The 20,156-nt window shown below is 34.1% G+C and overlaps 1 protein-coding gene and 1 pseudogene across 2 annotated transcripts; one reads left to right on the forward strand and one right to left on the reverse strand.

The window, feature by feature from the left end:
- Positions 1-2,591: 2,591 nt before the first annotated feature.
- On the forward strand, positions 2,592-11,356 carry LOC118049507 (DDT domain-containing protein DDR4). Of its 2 annotated transcripts, XM_035059511.2 has the most exons (12): positions 2,592-3,271; positions 3,371-3,481; positions 5,686-5,772; positions 5,894-5,931; positions 6,012-6,093; positions 7,036-7,142; positions 7,352-7,511; positions 8,817-8,909; positions 9,087-9,210; positions 9,642-9,684; positions 9,802-9,990; positions 10,073-11,356. In XM_035059511.2, exons 1-12 carry the CDS (start codon positions 2,906-2,908, stop codon positions 10,818-10,820), a joined length of 2,148 nt encoding a protein of 715 aa, XP_034915402.1. In that variant the 5' UTR covers positions 2,592-2,905; the 3' UTR covers positions 10,821-11,356. The 2 variants fall into 2 exon arrangements, with proteins under 2 accessions (XP_034915402.1, XP_073259711.1); XM_073403610.1 differs by lacking the exon at positions 3,371-3,481.
- A 242-nt stretch (positions 11,357-11,598) lies between these two features.
- On the reverse strand, positions 11,599-12,948 carry LOC118049495 (AAA-ATPase ASD, mitochondrial-like; annotated as a pseudogene).
- Positions 12,949-20,156: the final 7,208 nt, after the last annotated feature.

Consider the following 20,156-nt stretch of genomic DNA (forward strand, 5'->3'; position numbering starts at 1 on the left):
CTTAAATAATATGAAAAAAATGAAAATTAGATATGCTAAGATACATTGCAAGTAACCCTTAAAATGAAAGACCATAGTGAGCCAAGTCTTCTAAATGTTAATCAATAACAACATTGAATTCATGCATGGGAAGAAAATTGAAAAGCTCAAGTCAGCCTACCACAAAATGAAGGAAATCGAGACTCCTATCCCGAACAACCAGAAAAAAAAACGCTCATGAATTGGTTCCTCTCGTTGGTGGTGCTTTTTCACCCTACAACCTTACTTTGCTAGTGATTAAAAAAAATTATGCTTACAAATGTTTCAAGTAATTAATTAATACTTGGTTTAAATTCTATTAATATGTTTTTTTTAGATATAAAATGATTAATAAGGAAATTCCACATGGTACAAATATTTTACTTATATTTTATTAACAAACACTAAGTTATGTTGATGTAGTATTTTACTTTTCATCCTCTTAAAAATCACCATGGATTGGAATAGTCAAATTTTTTAAAATTTTCAACTTGGTCTTTGAACTTCTTTTTTTGACAATTGAGCTCTTCTAAGCTTAAATTAGCATCCAATTGCTTTTTTTTTTTTTTTTTTTTTAAGAAAATATTGAATTGAAAGATAAAGGACTAAAGTGCAAGGACGGGTGAAATAGATGGTGTCTTACAATTCATTTAAAAAGTTCATTTTAGTCTCCCTTTTTTTTCAGCTATTAAATGACCAATCCCTTTAGTTTCCTGAAATTCAATTTTAGTGCTAAACTTCATTTCTCTTATTTTTTTAATCCTTTTTTTACAAGAAAGGAGAGGGAGGCTTACTAGATTCTAGTGTAAAGATAGAAATTCATCATGATAACTATTTCAACCACAAAAATAATTGACTTTGATGTCAGTAGGTTCAATTTCATTATAGAAGTTTAACCTATGTGTTTTTTTTTTTCCTTCTCCTTGCCCGAGGAGATAGATATTGCTGTAAGAATAATTTGGCTATACGACATCGAAAGAGGCTATACGCGGCGTGAGAGCAATGACCTAGAAAGCAAATCAAACAAAGTATCATAAAGTGAGCATCTTATGCTTATATTTAATTAATTTTAAAACAAAATTTCTTTAAAAATACATAAATTTAACAAAGAACGATAAATAAAAAGACCAGAGATAACCCGAATTATTTTCAAAATCAATGAAAAATCCTGTAGGAAATAAAAACAAAAAATAATGGAGCCCATTCTCCGATTAAATAAATGTTTAAGGATGAAACTAAAAAAATATCGAGCTTTTAAAAGGGGGGGAAATCAAACCAGAATGGATGTCCTAAACCTAAATTAATATCTCAGACTCACAACTCATTAAATCTTAGAACCTAACTTAATTAAGAATTTCAATTCCCAACTAATTTAACGTTGAAAGATAAGACGACAAAAAAAAATATCAATTTAAAAAGTTTATCAAAGTAAAGAAAATAACAATCAAAATAATGAGAATAAATTATTATAGTAAAAAAATTAAAGGAGGATTAAATCATAAAAAAATCAATTTTAAAAATGATCTTAAATAAAAAAAATAGCAACCAAGAGAATGAGAACCAAATCTAACATATTAAAAAATAAAAAGAAGATGAAATTGAATTTTTTTTTTAATTTTATAAATTATTTCAAAGAAAAGAAATAGTAATCAAAAGAACATGGACCGAATTTAAAAGCAAAAAAAATTGAACAATTGCACATAAAAATCGAGGAGAAAAGATAAAAAAGAAAAAGAAAAAAAAAGGCCGTCTACATCAAATTGAAGGTCCGTTGACCACACGCGCTGCCTATGCATGAAGAGGTCATCAAGGAGATTCCAATACTGCCTCAAAAGCTCGCGTTTGGCCGCTCGAAAAGCACGACTACTACCCATGTGTTGATACGTGCAACAAACACATCAACCACTTTGTTTTTAATAAAATTTATGTTCATTAAATTACCAAATCACCTATTTCGTGAACTTGATAATTACAAAAAAAAATATATGATAGAAAGATGAAAACGCCACTTAATGCAAGTTAAAAAATAATAATTTAATTTTAAGGATAATATAGTTATTTAATTTTGTTTTAAGTAAAAATACAAAAATATCTCTAGATGCTATTTTTAATTTTTTTGTTTTTAAAAATAATTTAGTTATTTTATTGTGTAAACATAATGTACAAAAACCAATTTATTCCCTAGTAATATAATAATTACAAATGGATCAAATGAAAAAAAAAAAACTTTATTATCCCAACTACAAGTTATTTGATTTTGCTATAAAAAGGTGGATTAGTAATTATATTATTTCAATCTGGAGCGTAAGTGTTTTACTGATATTTTTAGTTTTTATTTTATTTTAATTTTGTAATTATAATTTGTAATGATAAAACCAGTATTAATTAGAAATTACCATCCCAACCCAGAATAAAATCAACCAAGCTAAAATTATCTTATCGAATATTATATCATCATTCAAATACCTAAGAAATGAAGGATTTTTTTTTTTTTAAGAAAAAAACCCAAATTGAACACCCAATATAAGCCCTGGGTTAAAAAAGGTAATAACCCTCCAACAGAAAAACACTCCCCCAAATTCGCAGGCTATTGTCCCCACATTCTCCTTCTTCCTTCTCTCGACAGACACCCTCCAACTTCACAATCACAAGTCCTTAGTCTCCCTAATTTTTTTTTCTTTTTCCACCTCCAATAATAAATATTAGGGCATTATTAAGCATTAAAAATCACAAACATAATTATAATAATACTAATTTAATTATTGGATGGATGATGGTTAGGACCTTAGGTCCTCCATCTCTCCCTCTCTCTGCAAACATCGAGGATCGTCTACATGTAATCCTACATTAACTAACATAAACCCTCTCGATCTCTCCCTCCTTAACCATGTCTCGGGAACAACCCTCGCCTTCACCGATCTCCCAAAACGACGCCCAAACTCCTCTAAACGACGACGCCCAAGCCCAATCCCAAACCCCGCCTGTTAACAGGAGAAATCGGCCGTCGCGAGCTTGTACAATAAGGGCGGCGGCGAGGCTGCAACAGCAGGCGGTGATCGAGCGGAAGCAGAAGCCGAAGAAGCAGGAACAGCAACAGCAGTTAGACAAGTCTTCGGTGCAGCAGAAAGAGCAATGCAGTGGTGGAAGTAGCAAGATCGTGACGCAGCTGGTGGCCCCTCCTGAGCCGGCACAGTTGCCGAGGTGGAGCCTCCGCTCCATGTGGGAATTAGCTTCAGTACTCCATTTTTTAAATGTAAGTTTTTTTTTTTTTTTGGTTTTGGGGTTTTGCTAATTTCTTGGAGACTTTGATTTGTTTAGAAAAAAAATATCATTAAAATTGTTGATGGTTCAGGTATTTAGGCATCTATTGAATATAACAGTGGAGTTCTCAGCTGAGGAGTTTGAGACAGCTTTGATTACACCTAATGATACTTTGGGGGATATTCATATGCCTTTGTTAAAGGTTTAGTGCTTGCTTTCCTTCCCTTTTCAACTTCAACAACTTTTTTTTTGTCCTTGCTTTGGATGGATGGATGGAACCTCTCGAGTTCTGCATCTTTAGAAGCTTAAGTTACAGCAAATGTTTTTTACTTTGCTGAGGGTCCAGTGTTAGTTAGTAACATCAATTTATTTGTCTTTTTTTTTTCTTTTCATTTTCCACTGCTGCGAACAAAGTTGATTGTTGCACAATAGCATTTTCATTGGAGATTAAATACCTCAAACAAATAACTTTTTTTTTTTAACGTGTCAATTTGAGTATTGAATGCTGCTTTCTCATGTTTCTTCCATTATGGAACTTTACCTTTGAAGTATGTGGTTGGATGCGCAGTGTTTATTCTACAATAGAAAGAGAAATTGGAGTTTTGTGGGTTTTAGTTTAGGCTCTTGCTTCTATCTGTTAGGGACTGCTTGAGATCATATGTGCCACATGTTCAAGGCTTGTATAGGCTGATCTGGAATTATTACTTGTAGGAAGTTTGTATCATTGGTCACCAGAGATATCACTGGATTTGTTATCCTCAACAACTTCTTGAATCTATGGATGTTTTGGGGCCCTCAAGTCAGACATGTCGAAAGATTTGTCATAGGTGTTGGAAATTCACTATAATTTCAAATAAGTTGCCTCCAGAAAGTTGCAAAACGTGATATGTAGGTGGAAACATGCCCAAATATCTGCTCGATAAATGGCTAGTCTTTTGTAGTCTAACAGGAAAAAGCAGTAATTTGTTTGCCCAACTTGAGTTCATGTGATGTTGCTGGTGTGCACCTTTAAAATCAGACTAGGTTTTTCTCAAGTTTGGTAGTAAAGTGATAACCCTGAATAGTTATTGTTTTTGGCTATCCCCACTGGAGGATACATTATTCTCAACAGAGAAAGAGAGGGAAAAAAACATGATTAGCTATCATAATTTTGGAAGCAAATATGGTGTTTTACAACATAAAAGGTGCAAGATGACTTGGATCATATTTTGGATAGGGAATGGTACTATTAACCTACAATTTTTCATGCAGGAACTTCTTTTAAATTTAAACAATATTATCAATTTTGCGTCTTGATTTGAAATGACATCACAAGTTTCTGGAGTTCCTATACTGATATCATCACCTATTTTGATGAAATCATTGATTTGGAGGTACTGTGATTCTCACTAATGCACAATTGACTTGCATGATTCTTAGGTATGCTGTAGCTTATTAGGGTTGCATATGCTGCTAGGTTAGGTCTTTTAGTTAATGCGGTTTCTCCCAGTGTTTTGTTTTTCTCACCACTGAAGTATAAATTGCTGCAGAAATAATTCCATTATCCATGCAGTTTTGAGCACTATATCTAGATGATCATTTTAAAATGGGAGATGCTTGAAAGAAGTTCTTTCATGTAGCTGTGATCTATGAAATTTTTTAGAATGTTTTTTGGTTCCTTTCAGTTTATCTTCATCTGTGACTTATGGATTGATTTCTAATTATCTACACAAATATATGGTCTGGCTTTAGTTTGAATTCATGCTTGAGAGTTTCATGGCAAAGGTTTTAAATCTTAGAAGTAGAGCAAACAAACATTTTGGATTTGTATTTAAGTTGTAGTTGGGAAGTATAGCATTTCACTTGTTGCTATTTTGCGTTGTAAAATCACATGCTTGAACTAATTGATATTTACTGAAGATAGGGCACCAAACCAATGTGTTACATATTTGTCATCATCCTTTTCTTTTCTTTGTTATATGTTGTGTATTTACTATTTTCTGATTGATATTGTATTTGTAACATGCATTTCCCTTTATAATGGATGTCTTCCCTGCAAGGTAACACCTAGATTACATTACCCCAAAAACCAGATAGATGGGATATCAGCTTTCAATAAATGCTCTAAGTTTCGCCTTAAATGGTAAAACCCAATTATTTATTGGCAGCAAACTATATGTGGTATTTTGTATGGTCATCTTATTTGACAATGGAAACTTTTCTTATGGTTTGGTTTGATTGATATAATAAATTATGCTTGGAAAAGCTAACTGCTACTTAAATCAAATCAAATTGCATTCTGATGCAGTATTTGAGGTGCAACAGGATCATATTTATGCTCTTCCTGATGGAAAGCCAGCTTATATTACATTGATGTGCACTATTGCAACATTGATTTCTCATCGCTTTTGATTTATCTCATTTTAGGCAATCCCCCCTGTTACCAGAATGGCCCTTACACGAGATACTTGGGTTACTGTTTTGTGCAGAAAATTAAGAGACTGGTGGCACTGGGTAATTCACTATACTGTTTTTTAATTAATGTTGACAGTATTGAACAAAAAAAAAGGGGACCAGTGGGGGGGGATTTAGCTATTGTGAATATCATTTTAAGATGACTTTGGTGTCTTTGCAGGTTGCAGATGGGGAACTTCCCTTGGTTGCTTCACATGGGTGAGTAGATTTGCATTCCTGGATACTCTCGAATCAAATGTTTTTAGATTCTGATTCATGTTTTCACCTTAATGTTGTAGGGTGGAGGTTGAAGTGTATAAAACACTTGATCCTAGTGTCCGTGTGGTGATACTGAAAGCATTATGTGACATTCGTGTTGAGGTACTGTCACTGGCAGCAAAAATTTTGTTGGATTCTTGGTTATTTTACTGCTGCTTGGTTCTCATTTTACTGTTCAAACTGGCAATACATGTCAACTGCAGCATTAAATTCATGTTAAGATTTGTTTGTTTGGATGGAGAACAGAGCATGATACCTTGATGGCCATTTTGACAGATAAATGAAATTTCTGGAGAATTTGACTCTCCAAGAACTTTTACCTTTGTTTTTGTACAACGTGACCACCAGTCCTTTTGGCATTTGTTTCATCTTGTAGTCCCTTCAGCTTGAATCAAATAGGTCCCAGCTCTTGTTTTATATGTCTTTGTTGTGCATAACTGAGCCCCTTATTTTTCTGTAGAGCAGTATAAATGGTAGATAATTTACTTGGTATTCTTTTCATTTATCTCAATATCATTGTGTCCTGTATGCATGTACTTCACTATTCAAAATATTATTTGTTGCTGTCAAATACTTTTTCATCACAAAGCTTTGGCATCCTTGTAATCTCAGGAAAAGTTTCATCTCTTATGTATTCCACAGAATAGTTTAGATGCAGTTCTTTATTATGTGTTCTACGCATCATTCTAGAAGTACCTTGTGTGTATTTATAATCATGTTAATCATTTCCATATAGAAGTATTTCCTTATTGTCAAACCTTCCATTAATCACGTAAGTAAGGAACACCTGCCACAGGTTATCTCCTTTTATCAAACTGAATTAGTTTGTGGCTTGCAATAAAATCTTGCTTTTGAAAGCTTTTGTTGGGATGTTTTACTAGAAATTATGATGGGGTTTGCCATTTATTATTATTTTTTTCTTGGGATATTATTTTGTTTCTTTATTTGTGTTTGAACTTTTTGAACATCTTGGTTGCTTTGCACTAGTTTCTTTGGACTTTTTTTTCTATAGCGATGAAATTGAATCTGGGTGATCTTTGGCAGCAAGAAGATATACGGAATTACATTGACAACTCCCTCAAGCATGGCATTCAACTTTCATTATTTCGCAAGGAACGTATTGGAGGTGATTCACAAGGAATTAATTACTGGTAATGGAGATAAGCTTCTAATGATGCATTTAATTTACTATGGTTGTGTTTGCTTATTAATTTTATAATGATTGAAATGATCAGCTGGATATTTTTATGTTATAACTAGAGATTTTTTTCTTCTTCTTTTTTCTTTCCTATTATTTTTGTAGTTTTTTTGTCCTTTGTGTAATGTAAGTTCTACAATTACAGTTTTGTTGTTGATGCAGGTATGAAGATGATCCGACAATTGGTCAAAGGTTATACCGGGAAATAAGAAAAACTGAGGTGAAGGCTAAAGCAAAGGCAAAGGGATCTCAAATCATCCCTAATGTGACATACCTGTGGGAGACAGTTGCAACTAATTTCGAAGAATTTCAAGATGTTTCCGTAAGTTACTTCAATGGCATGATTTTGTGTTTGTGCCTTGTTCAAGTACTGATGCAAGGTTGTCATGGTTTTTATAATATGAACTTTTCTATTTATTTCTACAAGCATTCATGGTAAATTCACGTTCATATCTCATTCCCTTTCTTTTTTTGTGTGGATGATAATGTGTTTTTGTGAGATTATGTTTTGAATCTGTGATGTGCCTTGACATCCGTGGCAGTGTGCCTTCCTTGTAATATGTCTCCTCTATAGATTCTTTCTCCTGCAGTCATGATTATTGATGAAACAGAATTATGGATGATGAGAATGTGAGATATTAATCTAATAGAGGATTACTACGGTGAAGAACAAAAGAGAATTATTGTGCACAAAGAATGTCAGGTTGTATGATTCTGGGCCTTGTATAAGTTAGATATTATGATGCCCTCCCTGCTTCCTGTTAAATTTGACTGTAAAACAGAGTGGGTTTTCCAATCAATTTCTATCCAAGTTGGTGAAAAAATGGATTCCAAGATTGTACATAAAGGGTTTGCTTGTATGTGCCCATTGACATATGTTAGTTGAAAATGGATTGGGATGAGATTTTCTTTTGGCTGCAGGAAGTCTATATAGATGTTTGAGCTGTGCATCAAAAAAATCATCTTAATAATGGATCCTTTTAGTGGCAGCTAAATTTTTGAGGCTACCTATCATTCACAATGTAAAATGCATATCCAGTCAAGAGGTCTAGAAGCTAGACCCATTTTTTTCAACTGTAACTTCATGGCCAAATGCCAAATTGTGGTGATGTTGTCAAAGCTATTCTCATTTGGTGGATTTTTATTTCATACCATTCTTGGATTTATATTTCATACCATTCTTGGATTTGTATTTCATACCATTCTTTGTGCCACACTTTCCTTTTCTGGTCTCATCAGAGCAATTGTACTTGTAATGAGTACTTCTAATTTTTTGTGTGAGGGCTAGCCTTCTCTTCTACAATTTTATACTCAGCTGCCATTGCTGACAGTTCCTTTGATAGGCTTAAAAACCTGAAAAAACAAAGTAAAATTTAAGTTGGTATGATACACTAATTACGAACCAATCTTACTATCTCAAAATAGCTTTTTACCGATCTTGGGAGTTCAGTTGTTGACAGTGAAACTTCGCAATGTTTAACAATTCTATACACTAACCTTTTAGTGCCAGTGGTATTCCAGTTGTGGTTAATACATTTGGTCCACCTGATGGTTTCTAATGTGGCCATTTGCTATATACTTTTGTGGGGATATTGTTCCTCATTGAGGCTTTTTTAAACTGCTGCAGGAGAAGCTCCTTACTAGCAAAAATAGAACAGAGGCTTCGTTGGGGAAGAAATTAAAGAATGACATGCTCCCCGAGATTGAGAAGGTTTACAAGGTACTGAAAATTGCTTAGTGATTAACATGTTTTAGGTAATTGGATTTCATCTATTAAGAAAGAAATGTTATTTCTTTCTTGCCTCTAGGTATTCTTGATTGAAATCTGCTTTAAGTTCTCTTTTCCTAAAAAGAAATCATATTCAGGATTCCTTCTTTTATACTTGTGTTTGCTCAGAGGAAAGAGAGGTTGCTGAAAAAGCAACATAGGCAGGCTTTACTTCTTGATAATTTCTTGAACATAGATGGACTTGCACCAGGACGTTCACTCCGTGATAGAAAGCCTGTTACATATACTTTTGGTAAGCAAAGAAAACTTATGAAACATGCAGTAGCAATAGATTTAGTAGCTGTTGTAATTGATTACTCTCGACACCTGTTGTATTTTCCTATTACTATTTCTCTCAAAGTAGATTTTACCTATAATGCCTAGTCCTCTATGTTTACCATTCCAGGAGTTTTGTTTTTTGGGAACTTGAGGGATGTTGAACAGAGAATTTATATTAACATTGGAAAGTAAACCGGGAAATCTACTTTTTGCAACTTATCCCTCTAATGTTCTTGAAATTCTAATTTGAATAAAACTTTCATATGTTACCTCAGTTTTGCTGAACTTTCAGACATCTGTTCTGGCTGATGAGCACTTCTAAATTAGGATGTGCTTTTATTATAGTAATAATTGTTCTCATACAACAATGGGCAATCTGATTGCTGTATCAAATATATTTTGCAGATGATTATGATCGGTCAATCAATGAGGCTATCAAAATAACAAAGTAAGCTACTGATCATGGACATTCATCATTTATTTGTTTCCTTCCCATGCTTGGAGGAATTCATTTTATCTTCAGCCATGGAATATCAATTTCTCTCTCATTCTTTACTTTTTTTAGGCGCAAACCACCATCCCCAGAACCTGTTCACAGAAGAGAAGGTTTTTCTAAACCTGAAGCTTCTACAAATGGTAAATGGAGTGGTCCTTCACATGCATCACAACATGGCACTTTCAGTGCTGCATCTCCTAATTCTCTTGATTACGATGACATGGATGAAGACCATAAATCTGAATCTTTGGACAGGAGGTAATATAAGTTTCTGTCTTTCAGAACTTACAATGTTTCCTTGATCCTGCACATAAACTTATCATTGCATAATGGCTTGCAGCAATAGACGAAGACAGAGGCCTCAACGGTATTCAGCAAAAGAGTTTGTTGAGGCAGTTTCAGATAACGAGGCAGACTTTGACAGTGATGATGATATAGTTGGAGAAGCTGTCTATGATGATGAATACTTGAGGAAACGCAAGCAGAAGAGGTTGTCTAGCAGCTCCGAAGGCGATGAAGAGTATCAGTGGGATGATGAAAATGGTGAAGAGGAGGAGGAAGAAGACGAAGAAGAGGGTTCCTTGAGTATCAGCGAGGATAGTGATGAGCCCCAAAAAATCAAGAAATTGCCAGGGCGTACACGCAGAGAAACAAAATTAAGGTCTGTTGATGAGATCCAGTCAGGTCTTAGACGCAGTAGAAGAGCCACCCGAAACCAGATTAATTACCGACAATATGAGCTGTCCGAGTCAGAAACAGAGTCAATAAAACATGAGAAATCAAATGCATCAGATGAGCATTCAGATGCAAGTGAGAATGCAGAATATTCAGCCAGAAGTCAAAGTGGAGATTCTGATGGCAATGATGATGAACAAAATATGAAAGTTGATCAGCCTGTTGAGGGTGACACCGTGACAGCACGGGAAGAGCAAAATCAGCCGCCTGAGGAATCAAATAGCCCAGTCCAAGAAGAAGTTGAGGGTGTAAGAAAAAGACGTTTCCTTGATCTCAATGAACTTGCACCAGGTTCTGGTTTTGATGATAGTCCAAACACAGTAATGAAAGATGAAGATAGAAATGATTTTTGAGGTTCCCTCTCTATTGGAAAAGAAGCTCAATGTACGATAGTAAAATGTTATTAAATTTTGTGATAAGCCTGTGGAGGAACTTACCGTCTGAGTTCTTCCATGGCATAAGGTAAGCAACAACCTTGATGCAATTCATTCAGGATTTGCAGCAAGGAGCAACTTGATGCTGAGAGTTCTGTAGATTAGGTAGAGTCATTTTTTAGCATGTCTACATTCATAGAAGCCTACAACGGGTCAATGAGAGTTCACTGGGGTTACTTATGCTATCCAATTAATGTACAATAACCTTAACTGATATTGTAGCTGAAAGATTTGGCTTTTAGATGTTCAGGCCCTATAGTTTAATCTTTCATGATCGTGGCTATGATCTGCCTCATGAACATTTTGGTTGGTTGTGTTGATGAAATGATCAGGTCAGGGCATTGTTTTCTGTATGTGATGGATCATCCTCCCTCGAAAGGTAATTATTGTATCACTTTCCACTTTAACATTTTTCCTACGTTGTAATTATCATCATTTTTGGATTTTAATGCTCAGATTTTTATGCTAGTTTGTCACACTAAAGTCCGACTCAATTAAACTATACTCTCTTGTGTGATGCAACTGCATGAATAGTGTTACGACCCCAAATGGACTTGTGGGTGCAGATTTTAATTTAAATTTCTGCTTGATTATAACCTCTGCACTGCAACCTAGGACCACAAAACGTCAAGGGGAATTAATACAAATACAACTGATGGTACTGCTAGTTCTAGTTCATACTTTGGCATTTCGATGACTATTTTCTTGTGGTTGGGCAACATCTTCCGTGGCAGGGACCTCTGCTGCCTTGGTAGCTGCTTGAGCATTTTTTTGCGGATGCTTCTTTCTCATTATTTTCTGTAGCTTCTGCTGCTTCTTTTGCTTCCCCAAGAGCTTGAATTAAGCGTGGAAGGCACTTCTCTGCATCATCCGAAGGGGACTTGGGCATGGGGTTCTCTGCAACATCTGCTGGTATGATCTTGGTCTCCTTCATTAAGCTTTCAATTTTATCAAGCAAAGGATGCGCTTCATGTCTCAGGTAATTCCTTGAAAGCACTTCGAATGCCTCAAAAATGCAGTAAGAGAACTCAATATGCTTGTCCATTCTTCCCCTTCTTGTCAAGCTTCTTCACGTAATTAGTAGTGAACACAATAAGCCTCTCCCCTCCACAAGCAGACCATAGCTCATCAATGAAATTCAACAACCCAGAAAGTGTCACTTTGCTGCTGCTCTCTTCTTTATGTTCTTTGCGAATGTCTTTCTCTGTCGTCTCCTTGCACTCATCCGGAGATTTCTCTTCTTTCTTAGTCCGCTGACCAGTCAGATCAAGCGAGCAATCTATGTCTTCAATCACTATAATGGATTTTCTAGTACTTCAATCAAAAGCTTCCTAAGCTCGGTATCGTCTTTCACAGCTGTGAGCTCGAGATCATAAACATCATATTTTAACAAGTTAGCCATTGCAGCAATCATGGTAGACTTTCCGGTCCCCGGTGGACCATAAAGAAGATACCCTAGCTTCAACGTCCTTCCAGTTCTGGCATAGAAATGCTTGCTCTTGCTGAAAGTCACCAGATCTTCTATAATCTCCTCTTCCTTTGCAGGCTCCATGGCTAACGTCTCGAATGTGGCAGGATGCTCAAACACTATATGGCTCCACGAGGTCTGCCTGTAGATTTGCCACTTGTTTCCAGAATCATTAGTGTAAAGCTTCCTCTATCCGTGTCTCCCCCTAATTTCTTTCCCTTGCTGTATCGCATGCTTCAAGTAAGCCTCAGTTATGATCTCCCGGTACCGCTTATGAAACGACAGCCTTCAATACCTTCTCTCTTGCTGAGGATACATGGACCAAGTTGCTGCAATCTTTTGCTATCTCGTCTCTTAGCGCACTTGGATGGGTTAATGCTGAGATATGCCTCAACAGCAGAATAGGCCTCACTTCTCTCGAGGCGATCTCCGGTGTGCTCATGGATTGATATCTTAATGTAAGGATAGAAAAAGCTAATGATTCTGTGTATACTTGCTAAAGTAAAGGCGAACCTCATACGGGGCCCAAATGAACATGAAACTGGCAATGGTTGAACCCGTTGCCTACTCGTCGGCCATTGTTTGAGGTACAATCATGGTTTTTTCTTCTCTAGGGTAATGGTGAACCTCTTTTGTGATCCTCGTTTTCTTGCTAGCTATTGTGTTTCTGTAGGCTTGCTGCAATTCTCTTTTCGACGGGTTTGCATTTTGCAATCGCATCCCCTTGTGCAAAATGAGTGACGAGGACTAGAAAAAATAATAATAAAAAAAAAAGGTGAAGAACGAGATATGATCTTTAGTTTTGCAAAAAGGGAAGCATTATGAACATGCGTCACTCAACTGGGATTTTTTTTTTTTTAGATTAACGTGCGTGTCCGGACCAGCTCGTGTGCACCTCGATTAATCCCACGGACCCTAAAGTTAACGATCATGTAAGCTTCTAGTGGTCATCATATGAGCAACCTAGGGTTTGAACCTGAGACCACAGAGGGAGCAAATCTCTTGGTCCCAAACTTTTATCACTGGACCACCACCTAGATGGTTACTAAACTGGGATTTTTTTAATTTCAAAGGAAATGGACAATTGTGGACGGATTGCGAGGTCCTTTCTCGATTAGGTGTAGTGGGTTTTGTTTTTCCTTGCCTTTTCAATATTTGTTCAATTTAATTTAATTAACAGACATACGACCTTGTCATTTTCTCGGTGAAGTGCAAGAGAGTGAAAGAAACCGGCGAGTTTCAGTTCACTTTCTGACCACTTGGGACTTCATATAATGTGAATCCACGTACGATTCTCATTTGCCATGCCTTTGAATAAACAGCTCTCGGAAATGGTTGCATTGCAGTTTTGCAGACGGGGAAGAAGAGGGCAGGTTCTTATGACGTACAGAACCAATGGGTCATCGCATCTCATCTCATAAGCTTTTTGCAATGAGCAGTCAGTAGTCATCGGTCAGTCATCCATACTTTTCCATCAATCAAGATGAGAAAGGTCATTGCAGTTTTGCTAGATTTTTCTTCTTTAAGATTATTGTTTGAATTTAGAAGAGAATCGATTCTCATGCTGCTCCCCATCGTGGACAAGTTCAATCGTTAAAAATTGAAAAAAATGTAGAATATTAGCACCAGGACCAAACACTGAAATATCCATAAAAGATGAGAAATTTTAAGGTATTTCCACTTATTAACACTTTTTTTAAAAAAAATATTGGCCAAATAATACAATTTTTTTTATTATTTTAAATAACATAATTTGATGCATGTCATGCAATTGAGAAATGTTATTGCCGCAATTAGAAAACACAACATTTCAAAAAATTTGTTAAATGAGCTAGCACATATTACAATGAGAGGAGATAAGAGATGATAAAAAAAAAAAAAAAAATCATAGACATTCATCAAAAACTTTAATTATGCATCACCAATATCATTAGAAAAATCTGAACAACATGAATCTAATGACACAAAAAAGATCACCGACAATTATCGAAATGGATTATACACGTTGTTCAAAGATAAGCAACCAATTACAAAGAGGAGAGAGAAATAGATAAAAAAAAAAAAAACCCTCAAATGCAAGCCGCACATATCGTCTAAAAATAAGTGAGCAATTACAATAAGGAGAGAAAAGAAAGAAAAGATTGAAACCAAAAAAAAAAAGACCCTGAAGGTATACCAAATACTTGATTAGGACACCACTGTTACTATTAAAAAGATCATGACAAGATAAATCTAATGACACTAAAAAAGATTATCATCGATGATTGGAGTGGGATATATGCGCCACTTAAAAGTAAGTAAGCCACTTATCGTCTTTAGGCACCACATATGATCAATTTCAATCATCGTTAGTGACCTTTCTAGACTCGTATAATCAAAATCTTTCTAATTGTACCTGTGGTATCGAAATCAAAGCATTGATATGCTTATGAAGCTTTTTTCTTTCTCTCTTTTCTCATTGTAATTTGTGTAAACCCATTTAAGAATTTCTTTGAAATGTCAAGTTTTCCACCAACAACATCTTAAGATGTCACGTTGTTCAATCATGACATGTATCAAACTATGCTATTTTGCCAAAAAAAATTCAAAATGTGTTATTTTTGCTATTTTTTAAAACAGTGCTAATTTTTAGAAAAAAAATCTAAAATTTGACTAGTGAAAGATTTGAAAACAATTTATAAAACATAATAAGTACAACAATAATACAAAACAGACGCTTGATTTTTGATACGCTAGAATGATTTTTTTTTTTTCAAATTAGCATAATAGGAAAAAGGTTTTGAGAAAATAACATAGTTGAAAACTTATTTGGAAAAATAATTGACAACTTTTTTTTGTTTTTTGTGTGTTAAGAAACAATCTGCTAACACTATTAAACACTAATTAGTAACCAAATAAATATAAGTATGAAAAACTTAAATGAACAACTTATTTGTTTATAAAGAAAAAATCTTTTGAAGAACTCTTCAACAGATAAAAAAAACCCTTCGGGAACACCAAACCTAAAATACATAACTTTCACTAGTTTAGAAGATTGCAAGAGAAATATTTATAACTACAAATCATTTGTAACTATACTATCTTACTTATCAAGGAAAACATTTTGTTTTGTGTTCTACCATAGTAGCTTGCCATAATACTTAGCGATCTTTAAACTATTGCCATCCTAATTGAAACATCTAGTTGCTAATAGTTAAGTTGGGAACTCCCCTTAGGAGTTTGTAGGCTTTCCAACTCTACAACGAACAATTCTCTTTTAGAATTTTCTTCACACTTCATTCATGTATATGTTGCGAAACTCTGTGTAACTTCTTAGCTAGTTAGGCACTTTTGCTCCGATATAAGTGCTGCACTCACCTTATTGATGCTTTAGATTTTCGTTCCTTGTATAACATCCATGTGATAAGGATAAGAACATTATCTTCATGCTTTTTAGTTTCTTACATTCTTAACAAACTATTATCTATGTTTCATAAAAACACTTATGTGACAATTATCTTTCGCCAAGTTGTATTTATCTTTTATATGAACTTCCTATATAATTTATCCGAACAAACAAGATAATTACAAAAGTAATCACATTATATCCTATAAGATAAACTTGAGTAATTCTTTATCTAATTTGGATAAACAATCTAAACAAATTCATCATAAATAATCATTCACTAATTAAAGCCAATCATTTTGACATTTTCATTATTCCTTTCTAGCTGATTTGTGACAAAATATAATAAGGATGAATTATCATGCAAGTAGTTCAAATAGTTTGATCATAAGTAGATACTTCAAGTGTAATGGGTGTGAGATTTTATACTTTTATGCTATAATATAAAATACTTAATTTAGCATCACTTAGGATTAATGATTTCTAGTTAATTTTTCTTTTGGAATAGCTTCTATATCATATATATATATTATATATATATATATATATGTGTGTGTGTGTGTGTGTGTGTGTGTGTGTGTGTGTGTGTGTGTGTGTGTGTGTTTTTAAAAAAACAAACTAGCTGATTATAGTTATTGGAATGCCTCTAATGGTTAAAGTGTTCGGTCGGTTCAAATGATCATACCATTCAGTCGACTGGTTCTTGCAAAATTCTCAGGTATTCATCACAAAATCAACAATGATCAACCGGTTTAGCTTAAAAACTAGTTTTGATAGTTTCAAATTTAGTGAAACTTGAACTGATTAAATGTATATCAATCCTATTTATACATCTAATGTGAAGTTTGCGAGTTCATTTTAGTTTGTTATTGAGAAAAATATAAAGATTTAACAATAAGCTCTAAAATGAATCATTAATAGCTAAGCCTTCAATCGCTTTACATCTTGCACTTGTTGATGAATTTCTTCATTCAATTCCATATGCATGTTGATGTGATCTTAATATAAAAACATATTTAAACTTAATTTCATCCAAGCTTATCATTAGTTCATTTTCCATTTAATTGTTATAATCAAAATACAAGATATTATAAATATTAATATGTGACCCATAGGTCAACAATCTCCTTATTGTTTTTTTTATGATAACAATTAATGTATTCTTATAGATATAAAAATATGCACCCCCTTATATTTTGCAATATACCCTTGGAGATTTAAACAATAATATGCAATCTATAAATATATCTCTCCCCCTTAATTATGTAAGCATTCATACACACACACACACACACTCTTCCTAATGCTTATTTTCCCATTTCTCTCTCCCTTTGTCATTAATAAAAAGTAAATAAAAAAAGTGAAAAAGATTAGAGAAATGAAACATAAAAACATAATATAATATTCAAAATACATCATTCATTACAAACAGGGAAAGAAAGTAAAATGAAAAACATAAGAAGCCAATGGTACAATCATTTAGGGTAGTGGATAGCGAGAAAGCAAGCTAGCCATTATATCCTTGATATCTCATAGGTTGCCAGCCATATGCTCTTGATTAGAGAGGATATGTGCTTGTGATTCTCGAATATAACTCACATCAACCTTAATATGGGCTAGACGATCATCCATCCTAAATCTCAATAAGCTAGAACCAACATCTTTAGGAGAGGAAGATAAAGGTGGTGTCTCAAATACATTAGTAAAATCATTATCACCAACTTGTTGTCTGTTTTCTTCATCACGCTCTTCCTCATTAATTTGGTCTTTCGAAACCTATGCATTGTCCTCATTTAAGATAAATTTTATCTTTGTTAGGGTCTTATTATCTATCTCTAAATGTTTGGAATACAGTGTCTGATCTGTATTCATGAATTCAATATCAAAATGCTCAAAGATAATTGTTAAGCAATGACCATAAAACAAGGACTTTTGTTTTTTACCATTTTCCATTATCAAAATTTTCATTATAATATATGGCAAATTAGTTGGCCTTCTTTTAATCATACAATTGATAAGGCATAAGCCCATAAAAGTCACTTCATCAAAGTGCCTTTTCTGGGCAAAATATTATGTGATATGACCCTATAAAACAATCTAGGTCTTAACATCAGGTCTTGACTCTTGATATTTGCACCCGAAAACTTTTCTCTCCCGGTATGCATAAGAATCGTCTCAACATATATAAATCCCTCAATTGTAGGGATAACTTTCATCTCATATACATGAGGATCATCATTTGAAATACTTAGTATGTTAGCCACCATTTTACAATTAAATTCAATGGGCTTGTTTTAAAGGCTACTCATTGATATGATTCGGGCAAGGAAAAAACAATCATATTTGGATTTTGACATAAAATGCACAACTGTCCAGTTTTACGACAATAGTTATAATTCTTAATTAGACTATTAGATTGAGCTGAAATTTTACGTGGAGTCTTCTGACATGTTTTTCTACCTTGGGTTAAACTTTCAGGTCAATTGAAGTTCAGAAAGGCATTGCAATACTGATCAATAGAGGCTGTAAGAAATTTATTATTTACTTCATTTTGACTTGTGAACTTTCTATTTGGCTAGGATTTGTTTTCTATAAAGATGTGACATCTATTTTTAGAAATTTACTAATCTTGCAAGGATATTTAATGGGCAACAACATAGTTTTCATGTATGATATGCACTCTGTATTAGTGTTATTGTTACTCATTTTTTAGCCCTATATGTTAAGGATGATGTGTACCCTTTTTGAACCGAGTGCAGGAGTTTAGCTCATGTTTGCTGGAAGATTGATAAAAGCAAAGAAGAAAGAAATATTTTTTGAACCCTGTTTGAGCTGTTTTCCACTCTTTTTATCCTCCTCATTTGCTGCCAAAATCATCAGGTTTCTTAAATTGATTAGGAGTATTCATAATGCTAAATTCGTTCGTTTTTTTATCTAGTCTTTAAGGTTGGATAAATCTCCTATAATTTTTTTTAAAAAATTAATTATGCTATTGTCGTAATTTTTTGTTCCAACTTAAGCTTTGATTATGGCTTGGTTTCGTGTAATATCTAACCATCCTAACTATATTTCATCACTCATGACATGTTGAAGAATTGACTTATACCTTTTTCAGGTCCTAAAGCTCACTATTCTTATGACAGACTCTTAGTCAGATTGAGATGCTTGGCATTGTCAGTTTCCTGAATCAGATCAGGAGATCCTTTTGACCAACTAGATTGCAGCTAGATTATGTTCTTTAAAATGAATTTATCTCACTTTGAATCTTTTATGAAAGTTGTAGACATGTATGTGTAGATGAATTTGGGTTATTGAATCACCTGATTTTGATATCAAAAGCTCAAGATATTCTTCTTTTAATATCTAGCGTGAAAGTAGAGAATCCTGCTGCGAGAAGGGTTCCAACCCAAGTTTGTTTTTTTTTTATAATTCTGTTCTTTAAAATGATTTTATCTTACTTTGAATCCTTCATGAAAGTTGTAGTCTTGTACATGTAGATGAATATAGGTTTTCAAATTGCCTAATTCCAAATTAAGAAGCTCAAGATATTTCTGTTTGAATGTCTAGCATGAAAGCAAAGAATCTTGCCGAGAGAAGGATTCAGACTTAAGTTTGCAGGTCTGATTTGAGGGACATGAGTCAATGTTTCAAGAATGTATCGGATTAATTAAAGACCAATGTTGAACTTTGGGAAGATAATTGGTTTTGTTGAATAGGGACTGGACAGAAAACATTATAATAATTATGGTTACTGGCCACCACGTTGGATTATGTTCTGCTTCTCTTTGCAACATTAAACAACATAGGAATTAATTAGCATGGTATTGTTCATTTGTGTTTTAAACAATACCCCTCCCTGTATGCCATTATTTCCTTTATCATAGCGTTTGATTTTTGGAGTTGTAGACCACGTTTTTTTTTTTTTTTTTTGCCTCACGTCGAAGGAAGCAGGTGGCCTCACGTTGCCAGTTGTGTGAGGCAGAAAGCAGCTATACCACCCTTTAATCATGGGAAAATATCCACTAGAATCATCAGAATATCAATCAGAATAATCTGTTTTCCTAATTTGTTTGAGTTGATTGTAACCCTAAATGCTATCCTAGATTAATGTATTTTGTTTCCTAAATGGAGCTGCGTATAGGCTATATATAAGTCTCCTCTACTAACCTAAGGATGGGGGGAAAAGAGAAGAAAAAAGAAGAGAGCAGAAAAACAAAAAACAAGAGAGAAAAAGAGGAGAGAAAAACGAAGATCAGGGGAGAATATAGAGGGGTTTTCTTTCATCCTTTCATCACTGTGAAAGAAAGAAATAGGAAAACAGAACAAAGGAAAGGGCGAGAAGAGAAACAAAAGCAAAAGAAACCAGAAAGAGAGAAGACATAAGGACAAGGAGAACGAAGCA

The sequence above is a fragment of the Populus alba genome, chromosome 12 (genome assembly GCF_005239225.2).
Source record: "Populus alba chromosome 12, ASM523922v2, whole genome shotgun sequence".
NCBI classification, from domain to species: Eukaryota; Viridiplantae; Streptophyta; class Magnoliopsida; order Malpighiales; family Salicaceae; genus Populus; species Populus alba.